Source organism: Amblyomma mixtum, chromosome 1, assembly GCF_055824585.1.
Source record: "Amblyomma mixtum isolate Tamu chromosome 1, ASM5582458v1, whole genome shotgun sequence".
Lineage (NCBI taxonomy): Eukaryota > Metazoa > Arthropoda > Arachnida > Ixodida > Ixodidae > Amblyomma > Amblyomma mixtum.
In genome coordinates, this window is record NC_143012.1 from 77,207,670 (window position 1) to 77,219,705 (window position 12,036).

At 48.9% G+C, this 12,036-nt stretch overlaps 1 protein-coding gene across 1 annotated transcript; it reads left to right on the forward strand.

Annotated features, from left to right (window-relative positions):
- Nucleotides 1-2,418: 2,418 nt before the first annotated feature.
- LOC149366841 (uncharacterized) lies at nt 2,419-11,718 on the forward strand. Its single transcript, XM_089552696.1, has 3 exons — nt 2,419-3,010; nt 4,586-4,823; nt 10,312-11,718. The coding sequence occupies exons 1-3, from the start codon at nt 2,514-2,516 to the stop codon at nt 10,414-10,416; spliced, it is 840 nt and encodes a 279-aa protein (XP_089408822.1). The 5' UTR covers nt 2,419-2,513; the 3' UTR covers nt 10,417-11,718.
- Nucleotides 11,719-12,036: the final 318 nt, after the last annotated feature.

Here is a 12,036-nt window from a genome sequence, read left to right on the forward strand (position 1 = left end):
GACTCCAGGAATACGCAGAGGAAAGGGAGGTATTTCCTGAAACGATGCTAGGCTTCAGGAGCAAGTTGTCCACGCAGGACGTCATGCTCCAGCTCAAAGCAGACATCATAGACCCGCCCAACAAAGGGGGCGCCAAAACTATACTGGGCCTAGACCTACATAAAGCCTTCGATAACGTCAAACACGAGGTCATACTAACTAATCTGGCGGAGATTACCCCTGGAAAGCGGACCTACGATTACGTAAGGGACTTTCTAACCGGCAGAACCGCAGAAATAAATCTAGGAGACATCCAGTCAGAAACTATTAAGCTGGGAGATAGGGGAACTCCGCAGGGCTCAGTGCTCTCTCCTTTCTTATTCAACCTGGCGTTGAAGAACCTACCGCCGCTATTGAAGACTGTCGAAGGTATAAACCATACGCTATATGCGGATGACATAACAATATGGACGCATACAGGAAACGATGGGGAAATAGAACAAAATCTCCAACACGCGATCGATATTGTCCAGGAATACGCAGAATGGGCAGGACTAAAATGCTCGCCAAGCAAATCCGAACTTCTGGTGATCCGGGGGGCTAGCAAACGCGATACCAACGCAGGAGACATTCACGTACTGGTAAATGAGACTCCGGTAGTCAGAGTTGACAAAATCAGGGTCCTAGGACTTATAATACAGGACAATAGAAAGAACACAGAGACAATAAACAGGCTTAAGTCCACAATTAACATGACAACCAGGCTCATAAGGCGAATAGCTAACAAAAGACGGGGAGTCAAAGAGAAAGATCTCTGCCGAATGGTTCAGGCTTTCGTGATAAGCAGAATAGTTTACGCCGTTCCCTACCTCAAGCTAGGGCTGGCGGAACAGAACAAAATAGATGGGATCATAAGGCAGGCATATAAAGCAGCATTGGGGCTGCCCCACTGCACTCCTACGGAAAGACTTCTTAAACTGGGGATCTACAACACCACCACGGAACTATGCGAGGCACATATATTTGCGCAATTAAGGAGGCTTGCGACCTCACCCCCGGGGAGAAAGATCCTGAGCAACCTAGGATTACATGATAAAATTCCGGAAAGAAACGCGCAGGCAAAATTACAGACCAAAGTTAGAAAATTACTCACTATTAAACCACTTCCAAAAAACATGCACCCTGCTTTTCACGAAGGCAGGAGGAGAGCCAGAGCAAAGGCCCTTGAAGCCAAGCTCGAAGGCTCGGAACACACAACCTATGTAGACGCGGCGGAATACGAAGGAGGCGACTCCTTTGTGGTCGTGGCCGTGAACGACTCGGGTGAAACATTAACGGCCGGCTCGGTCAAAACAAAAAACTCAGGGACAGCGGAGGAGGCGGCTATCGCCATGGCAATGGCCAGCACCAAAGCAGTCACCATAATTAGCGACTCCAAGGTGGCTATCAACAATTTTGCGCGGGGTATGATCTCCCAGGAGGCAGAACGAATATTAAGACATAAAGACTGGGACCAAAGAGAGGTGGAACTAATATGGGTGCCGGCACACTCGGGGAACAGGGGAAACGAGTTGGCTCACAGTATAGCTCGAGGTTATGTCAGCCGAGCAGTGAGCCGGGTCGAGTCCCCAAATTTCACGAGAGATGCATTCATATCATTTCACGAATACACCAATCAGTTTAAACTGGAAAGGAGGATCTATCCGCCACCAGACAAAAAGCTCGACAAAAGCCAGGAGGTAACGTGGCGTCGGCTCCAGACGCGAGCCTTCTTTAGCCCGTCGAGACTAGCACACATGTATCCAACACAATACAACGCTACATGCAAACAATGCGGCGAGATAGCCGGATATGACCACATTTTATGGAGCTGCAAAAAGGCGCCGCCACCGGCGGACCTACTACCAGTCCCTTCTCTAGAGCGGTGGGAGGCTATACTGGCCAGCTCAGACCCGTTGACGCAAGTCCGGGCCACTGAGTGGGCTCACAAGGTCGCCAAGAGCCATGGGCTCGAAGCCACCTAGTATAATGCCCACTAGGGCTCAGTGCTGACAATAAACGTTTTCCAATCCAATTGCCTTTTGGAGTGGAATGCGACAGCGTGTTGTAGCGTTGTCAGCGAGTCCACGGAACGCCACCACCCGTTCGGCGCGATGCGTCGCCCTTTGAATGCCGGCCACGCTTTTTGAGGAAAGGAAATGGCGCTGCAATTCTCTGTCATCTCGGTGGACACCTGAACCGCACCGTGCAGGAAGGGAGGAAGTGGAGTGAAAGAAGAAAGAGGGGCCGTAATGAATAAAATGAAAATTGCATTTGACGAAAGGAAATTGCTCAGTAACTGTCTCACATATTTCGGTGGACACCCGTCAAAACTCGTGCGCAGTGACGTCACGACCATTTCGACCAATCTGAAACGCGGACAACTTTGCTAACATGGCTTGGTCACGACAGTATGAGCCATTAAAGGCTTTCGCCTTAAAAATAAATAAAATTTACAGCCAGGCCGGCAGTCGAACCTTGCCGTCCCTCATAAAATGGACAGAGAGGCGCGCGCTTCGTACCACTCCGCCACGACGCGAGGCGGACGGATACATTTTGTTTGTTTTCGGCAGCGGACTACTTTCATACCTTCGCCAGCGTTGACTGCTATGCATGAAACGGAGCATAAGTGGAAGAAGAGCGCCACGTCTACATCGATGTTGAGGAGCCATGGGGGATGGGGTGTCGGTTACAGCCGGCGTCCTCGCGTCGGCGAACGCGGTTGTTGCGACGCGCGTCTATTATTTCTATCTTTCCTGTCACATCTTTCAACTCTCCTCTGTCTGCACGTGGCAGCGAGTGTGGCTCGGCTCGAGCCAGTTGGCAGGCCCGTGCACTTTCCTTTTCATTCTTCTCTCAGTCGCAACAACAGCAGCGTCCACGTTGACAAGGAAGAAGCGCCGGCCATGGAGATCGAGCATCTGCCAGAGAGCCTTCTCTTGGAAGTGTTCGGACACCTGCCGTCGTTCGACGATGTATGCGTCTGCCCGGGGTAAGTCGGCCGTCACTGCTACGCAGTGCGTCACTTTCCAATCGATGCTTCGGAGCTTGGAACTTGGAAAAACCACCTAGGCGCAAATAATTTCACAAGGACAAAAAGAGACAAGGAGACGCCTGTCCGTTGTTCCCTCTTCTCTTTCAGTCCTTGTGAAATTATTTGCGCCTAGATGGTTTTTCCAAGTTTCAAGATGCAGTACCAACTAGCCCGTCAACATGCCTTACTGAGATTCGGAGCTTGGACGCAGCATGTCAGCATAAGGACGCCGGCATGGCACTACATCGCTGAGCATGAATTTCGCTGTCCAGATTCTTGAAAGTGGCATATAGCGCTGTTCAGCGCCTCTTTGTAGCTTTTAACGATAGTGTAATTAGTGTGAGCTGTTAACAGCCAGGATCCTGCGTGATCTTGGATTGCAGATTCATCTTCAACACCTTAAGTAAACGAACGCCCTGCGTGGATCCGTAGATCCACCGTCTTCGTAGCATCTCAACGCTTAACTTGTAGCAGAAAGGAAGCTGCAAAAATTCCTGAACAAATAAGATAAGCGCATCTTAAAGATGTTCCTGCGTCGTCGGCTTGGCGTCTCCCCGTGGTTACTTGTGAAACGCCAGCGGTAGACGCGTCTTTGGAAACGCCGCCGGGACCAAATAGTTGAACATAAACTCGTGAGGATTTGAAACAGAGGTGCGGCGCAGCCGCCCACGGCTCAATCTCCATCTGTATAAAAGTTAGTAGGAGACGGTAAGTTATTGGGATCCTACATTTTCATGTCTCATACTCTTTTGCAGCATTCGTGCGCGTTGCGGCAGCTTCCTCTGCATCTCAGTGGTATATAGACGCCGGGCTTGCCATGAAGTCAGCAGGAAGCTGGTCTTCCTGAGGGGAATGGGATACAGTAAGCTCATATGCAAAAGATGCAGAAGGTGCAGAAGACGATCAACTAGCGATCAGTCAGGATTTTCTGTTTCGACGGGTGCCGCTGCTTGCCAGTCGTGTCTGGGTTCTCGGTGGGTCATCAAATGGCTGTGCAAAATGTGACCTTTACGATGCGTGCCACTCCAGAGCTGGTCTTCCGAACGTACTGTGCGCTCCTCTCTATAGTGGCAGAAATGCCAGTAATCACCATAGCGAAGACCAAGGCATGGAAGTAGCGACGGATGATTCTTTCACTATGGCGACGCAGATGCAAGGTTGGCGTTGCAGGAATCAGACTCAGGCAGTGCATTCCGTAAACGTTTAAAGTCGGGAATGAAGTTAGCAGCGACGCCATCAGTAATCAGCAGTATAGCATTACGCCTCAATTCCCGCTTCTTTATTCCTACACTCTCCAGTACTCAGCGCGGATGGAGATCACCCTGCCGTAATCCCTTACGAAAACCTTGTCTGAACGCTAGAGGACCTTAAGGTTCACTTTAATCGGTTTTGGGTGTACGAGGCTGAATCAAAGGCTCTTCATCGTCAGAGTTAATGAGCTTTACTTCCGTTGGAGCTGACGCATACGTTGCCGTCTACATATCTGTCAAATTAAACAATGCGACAAGGCTAACGCACACGTCTTCGTTCCAGGGTATGTCGGCGATGGCGGCGTGTGGTAGGCGACCGCTCACTGCGGCGAGTGATACGCGTGACGTCGTTTCCGCTGAAGGCTCGACAGGTGCACAGCTTCCTCCAGGCCCACGTCGATGCCAACATCGTGGAATTGCGCATAACCCGTTCCACGGACACATCGACCGCCGAGCATGAGGAGAGAGACTTTCCGCGGGCGTTCTTTGACTACCTGGCGGAGCACTGCCCCTCACTCAAGGTGAGCGTTTGATGGCGTTAGCGCTTAACGGAGGGTCCCTTCGTCCAAGCCCCAGCTCAAAGTCTTATACGAGAGCTGTGTGTCCGGGCTGGTCTAAAAGGAAGCAACACGTATATTCGAAACAAAAACAGCAGTTTTTTTAACGCCAGCAACTGTTACAATCTTCAGCTAACAGGACATAAAAGTTTTATATGAAGAAGAATGAATGTTTAGTCATCATATTTATCGGGATGTCTTCGCTCATCGATAACCCCACACTACAAGATATGGATGAGCTGCTCTAGGTTCTGCCCCCACTCTCGGCGAAGAAGTAGATGAAACTACATTTTAACGCCACAGCGTTATGGGCCCCACGTCGCAGAAAAAAAATTTACGAGGAAATTTAGCGACTAAAGCGGTGAAAGGCGAAAGCCTGAGTGCTCAATTGTGCTACGCGATTGTTGTGCATATAGTGATGAATGCTGCCATAAGTAAAGCGAGCGACTACACTTTCACATTCCGTTGGTGCATTAAATTAACAGCCATTTAATGACGCTTAATCTTCGCCTTTAGGAGTGGAACGCGACAGCGTGTTGTAGCGCTGCCAGGGAGTCCACGGAACGCCACCACCCGTTCGGCGCGATGGCTTGCCCTTTGAAGGCAACGCTTTTTGAGGAAAGGAAATGGCGCTGTCATTCTGTGTCATCTCGGTGGACACCTTAACCGCACCATACAGGGAGGAAGGAAGTGGGAGTGAAAGAAGAAAGAGAAAGAGGGGCCGTAATGGAGAAAATGAAAATTGTATTTGAGGAAAGGAAATTACGTAGTAACTGTCTCATGTATCTCGGTGGACACCCGAAAAGCGGGACATATTTTGTTCACGACAACGATGAGCCAGTAAAGGCTTTCACCTTAAAACCGGTGTCGTTGTCGGCGGCGTAATCCGTGAGCGAAAAATCTAGGAAGCAATTAGTAAATAAACCGAGCAGGAAATTGGTCGAGTTGGGGAATCGAAACAGGGCCTCTGGAGTGCAAGACGAGCACGCTAAACACTCCGCCACGCCAGGTCGATGGTTCGGAATCAACGAAGGCGCGTCTAGTGAATACGCTGTTGTCTTAGAAGGTTTGGTTTATTGGGGGTTTAACGTCCCAAAGCGACTCAGGCTATGAGGGACGTCGTAGTGAAGGGCTCCAGAAATTTCGACCACATGGGGTTTATTAACGTGCGCTGACATCGCACAGTACACGGGCCTCTTGAATTTCGCCTCATACGAAATTCGGCTGCCGCGGCCGGGATCGATTCCGCGTAGGGAACTTTAGAGACAGGTACTGAGGTGTATATCAGTAATTTTGAACATGGAAATTACAGAAGTCGCAGTTCAGCGAGTAAAACCAACACTAAAACCCCTCCCTTCTCGTCCTCCTCCTCGCAATGTACGCCACTGCCCCAACAAATAGCGCACGACGGCAGCGCCTACCGCTCGTCTCGATCGGGCGCAGTGAGGCCGTGGTGGGGACGCAGGAATCACCGCGGCTAACAACGCAGCGCGCATCCAAGGCGCGTTCACCACGAAATTTGCGGCTTCCTGCTCGTTCGTTCGGCGCGGAAGCTATGCTGGCGTTTGTGGCATCGGGTTTTTCGATTTGTCCTTCGGGCAAGGTATCGCACCGAACTGGCGATGGCGTTCCGTGGACTGCCTGGCAGCGCTGCAAGACGCTGTCACGTTCCGCTCTTAGAGGCGAAGCTTAAGCGTCCTGCAATTTTTTTTATTGCGAAAGCAATACTGCTTGCACTTTCCAGGGTGACCACCATCGTGCCGCGGCGGTGACCACCATTGACCTTCATTTGTGATGTAAAAAATAGCGCACAGGGAACACACGGGACGGAAAGTAAACGACGCAGACAAGCGCTAACTCGCAACTGAGGTTTATTCCCTGTGCGCTATTTTTTACATCATGAACGTTATCCAACTTGCCCAACTTTCCGCTTTGCTGGACCTTCATTTGACCTTGATTGCATTAGTTGGATTAGATTGAATTACATTGGATTACATTAGATTGGATTGGACTAGACTGGACTGGATTTGATTAGATTGTATTGGATTGGATTAGATTAGATTAGATTACTTTAGATTAGAGTAGATTACATTGGATTGGATTCGATTGCATTGGATTGCATTTGGATTAGATAGCAGTAGATTGCAGTGAATTGGAGTGGAGTGGATTGCATTGGATTGGATTGCATTGGATTGGATTGGATTGGATTAAATTGGATTGGATTGGATTGGATTGGATTGGACTGGATTGTATAACCAATGCATCACCACAAGTCTAACCACAAGCACCACCACCAGCTGTACCATGGCGTAGGTACGGATATTGCTTTCGCAATTACCGGGCTTAACCAAGCTAAGCCACAGCATATCTTTTTTTTCTTCCCAGGGCACTAAACCGTGGGTAGGGAACTACAGTTAGTTTCGGGTTAACCTACTTCAGCGCACGTGGTGACTGAAGGGAATTTGATGTGTTTGGAAAGTGAAGAAATTCTGGACGTGAACGCCGCGCGGAAGGCGCGGCTGTGGCCCAATTGTTCGAGGCACGGGGGTACGAAGCTGCCTCGTTATGGCTGCTGGTTATTTCCTGCTGATTTATACTGCTGGAGACAGTTGCCATGACGCTCCAGTTGGCTTCCTTCCTGCCGCTCTGGGAGGAATTGGCGCTGATGTCTGGATTGAATGGACAATAGGATATATAGCTTTCCCCTCTCTGGCCAGCCCATTCAGCGCGGTGGATGTTCGCCAAAGCGCTGAAAGGCCGATTTCATTGTGTCCCTACCGAAAAATCTCATCATTTGATATGTGTGTCTAGCGTGAATGCAGATGCGCTATATAGGAGTTTGCGGCAAAAGTCTCTATTATGAATTTTTATGTGGTGCGTACTATTTCACATATTTAACATATGTGTAACACACGAATTCACGAGTTTTGCTATCAGCGCGTGTGTTTTGTTAAAATTAATTTCGTACTCGGACGCGTTCATTCAGAATACAAATTTGTCTCATGTCAACTTATATGCAACACAGATAGGCTGACACGAGACACCGGTAAGCAAGCGTCAGCTAATGTATGTATCGTGTGAACTGGCGTCTCGTATGAAACGCGTATAGTTCCACGCATGAACGTTACCGTGTTTCGTGAAACACCTAGAAAAAAGCTCCTAACAAGCTACGAAACCGTGCCTGGGAAGGAAAAAAGAAAAGGAAGAGCCAGTTTAGAAGAATTAGCTCTGTGTGTCCACACTTTTCTCGTTCTTCTTGCTATACATAATCATTGTGAGGTGTTGAATGCGCAGCGGTTGCAGATGCTTGGTTTTGGTTTATTGGGGTTTAACGTCCCGAAGCAACTCAGGCTCTGAGGGGACGCCGTAGTGAAGGGCTCCGGAAATTTCGACCACCTGGGGTTCTTTAATGTGCACTGACATCCCGTGTGCTTTGCGATGTCAGTGCAGGTGGTCGAAATTTCCGGAGCCCTTCTCTACGGCGTCCCTCATAGCCGTGAGTTGCTTTGGGACGTTAAACGCCAATAAAACCAAAACCAAGCATCTGCAACCGCTGCGCATTCAACACCTCACAATGATTATGTATAGCAAGAAGGACGATAAAAACGTGTTTACTTATATACTATGTTTAGTTGAAGGTAAACGGCCTGCTCCGATAGCTTGGGTGGCTGTAGACCTGGGCAATGCATAATGTCGGGTCATTTTGCGCCACACCTCTGCTTTATGATGATGATAGCGAGAGGACGACCAAAAAGACGGCCCTTGACAGTTTGCACAAATAAGTTTCGTAGCTTCTCACACACACTGCTATCAAAATTCTCACATCAGTGGCGCCTCCCTGGAACCTACCAGCGTAAGAGTCGGGAGCGCTTCAGGGACAATGCTCTATTGCTGCAGACGCAATTTGTACACGTTGCGCAATGAACCAAAGGGCAGGGCAAGAGGATAGAGACTACTTACGTGCTTTTAATGTGGATACTTGAATATTTTAATTTATTTTTTTTCCTTTCTAATGACACACCTGCTCATTGGCATGCGTTCGTAAATCAACCCACACACTAGGTTCGCCTTTATTCGCCAAGATGTACCGTGGTCTTGTGACCTGCGGATTCCGTCTTCGCCTCGCAGTCTAAAGGCGCGCAGTTGTGCGCGCACCTTGTGGAACAAATTCCTTTCTTCGCTGCTGATATTATTGGCGGTTTTGACAGATCAGATTAAGAAGTTTGCGAGGACAAGATGGCGGCGGGGAGCATAGGACACGGTTAATTGGAGAGATATGCGACAGGACTTCGCTCTGCAGTGGGCGTAGTCAGGCTGATGATGACGATGATTCGGAAACCAGCCTTACTCGTCAAAATGGACCTCTTTCTTCCTTTCTTCTTTCAATCTCTCCTTTACCCCCTTCTCTTAAGCGCTGTTCGGGCGGCCACCGAGATATGTGAGACAGTTACTGCGTCATTTCCTTTCATCAATAACCAATTCTCTTTCGCTTGGTCAATAATATTATCTCCATGAGTAGTTCTCGTGTAAACGTTCTTTATGTGTTCTGTCATGCTAGGTGAAAGTCCGCCCATAAAGAAAAAATGGCCGCGTCGGACTGGTTTAGGCATCCGCTTATAGCATCGAAGAGGCATTTGCTTTATTCCGACTGACGCGTAATTTATTCCTTGTATTTCATACAAATGCAAGAGTGTATCTTATTCTCAAGACTCGCCAGGGGTGCGGATGGACGGCCAAATACTGGCGAACAGGGGGGAAAACCTAGCCGTCAAATGTGTGAAAGGCCAGCGAAAACGCGAGTCTCGATAGGACGAAAAGTACGTTTAAACTCTCTTTTTCACTTCTCGCCACTCTTCTTCTGCAGTAAAATATATTTCAATCGTATAAAAGTAAGAAAAAAAGCAGCGACAATTTGCGCTTCCGATCTCGGGACGTTATAAGGACGTGCCATCCGGTACTCGCCTATGGGGCAGAAATTCGGAGGCTAAAGAGGAGGTTTCAACGTAAAGACAATGCACCAAACTATGGAAAGCAAAAAGATAGGTGTAACGTTAAGAGATCGCAACCGGATGGAATGGGAGGGGGAAGAAACGCGAGTGAAATGGGCTTAGGCAGGGCATGTAACGCGAAAGCAAGATAACCGGTGGTCCTTAAGGATAATAGAGTGAATTCCAAGAGAAGAGAAGCGTAGCAGGGGGCGGTAAAGCTAGGTGGGCAGATGAGATTAAGTACTTTGCGAGGATAGAGTGACCGCAGCTGGCAAAGGACAGGATTAATTGGAGACACATGAGAAAGGCCTTTGCCCTGCACTGGGCATAGTCAGTTTGGTGATGATTATGACGACGATTACCTAGGAATGCTAAAGCAGCAGCGCGAATCTGTGAGAAATGCGCGCATTCTTGCCGGCGTTCTTCATGAACGACGCTCTACAACTGTTCTCGCTTACTCGCAGGTTGTGCACTTCACTCGCGCCTTCCAACCGCGTCACCATCGAGCGAACAACGACACGGTGTGCGACCTGCCAACGACTCGCACTCACCTATCACTGCGCCAGTAGCGGTTCAGTCCAGATCAGTTCTTCACCGCCATACCAACGCGACCTCCAGCTACTGGACCTGGCCGACTGCGGACTCGCGCCTGCCATCGGGCTCGCCATGCTGGAGCCGTTCCCGTCGCTTCGTGCCCTTAGCGTCGAAGGCTGCCAACCTCGTCGTGCTGGACATTGAGCGTTCGTGCGTGCACGACACGGATGCCGCGCTCGCGCTCCTGCACGCTCAGAGCCTGCGTGTTTCGTTCTTGGGACGACACGGCATTTACCGGCAAAGCATTCGAATCGGGCTACAGGCGAACGAAGGGACGCCGAAAGCTGTGTCGAACACACGTATGCCAGAGGACCACGCAGGTGGGCGAGGAGCGCCTTTACAAAATGTTAAGGATTGCTCACCAGTAGCAGCGGCTTGCTGTGAGCAGCCCCCACATGACGTAGCGCGTCCTGGAGCGCGTCTGAAGTGCCGTGCCCAGTTCGTGCCACTATTTGGAGGTCTTGCCAAGCTCCGAGCAAACGAGTCGCCTGTGGCAGCATTTTACCTGTGACTTCATTAAGAACTTGAAGCTGTATGTCCCACCAAGTGAAAACTGCTGAAGCGTCTTTTTATTTGTATTGCGAATAGTACGTAATTTCTTAACTTGAATAAAACTGTGTGTGTCGACTCTTTCCTCACATCATTATGCTCACCAATAAGCCAGTTTGCGATATCGAGGACGGGGTTTATAAATGAAATGAAATTTAAGCGCACACGAAAAAACGCACACAAGAGGAGATACACACAGGACAGGCGCTAACTTCATCTGATTTATTCGCAGGTAAGAGAGCGAAAATATATACATAAAACGAGACATGCGCAGTAAAGAAACAGATCGTCATATCACAATGCGTGCTCAAGGTATCTGTATTCTGCCTGCAAAAGATTAACTGATGTGTCACTCACACAGTCATGCCCCCTCTTCCTGATGTGAAATGCTTCTAATTCACGTGCCGTCTTATCACCGCTCCTGCCAAGTATCTTTATCTCCTTCAGCCGCAGCTCGCACGCTCTGCAGTTCGCACAATGGTCTGCCAAATGTGTCCCTCCACCCCTAACCACACGCTAGTTTTTTTCCAATTGTTGAGACAATGGTTTGTCAAGAGAGAATACTACTTAGGGTCAAAGTTTCGCCTAACTGATCAGAAACATCAAATTTACGCCTTCATGGAAGAAAAAATTCCCGACGATTACGTGACTTCATAATGCGAAATTTGAGCGCAACTCATCAGCTGTTTCAGCTTTTCGATAGATTGAAATAAAGAATTCAAGCAAGACATGTATGTGCAACTACAGACAACTTGTTATTTTGCACACATTTTGCTCCTTAGAAACATTCTACTAACAGTTCTTGATTGTAATGAAGGAACATTTGTGGTCGGAGAAGTAGATGGATGTATCGTCGATTTGCTGCTCCAATGCCTGGTTCTCAAAGACGATGTCTGCGCAAGTATTTCTTGAGGTTACAGCCATGGAAAGGCGTTACGAGCGAGGCGAACGGGTTGTTCTCCCGCATAGGTGGTAAGAAATTCCTGTTTTCTTTATATGTACAGTCGCCGTAAAAAGTAAATGGAAGGCGACTTAGTCAAAAAATT

What these genes read in the sequence shown, in the direction of transcription:
- LOC149366841 (XM_089552696.1), top strand. Translation starts at nt 2,514, where the DNA reads ATGGACAGAGAGGCGCGCGCTTCGTACCACTCCGCCACGACGCGAGGC. An exon ending in GATGTATGCGTCTGCCCGGG is followed by an intron (nt 3,011 to 4,585) that starts GTAAGTCGGCCG and finishes TCTTCGTTCCAG; the next exon opens with GGTATGTCGGCGATGGCGGC. An exon ending in AGCACTGCCCCTCACTCAAG is followed by an intron (nt 4,824 to 10,311) that starts GTGAGCGTTTGA and finishes GCTTACTCGCAG; the next exon opens with GTTGTGCACTTCACTCGCGC.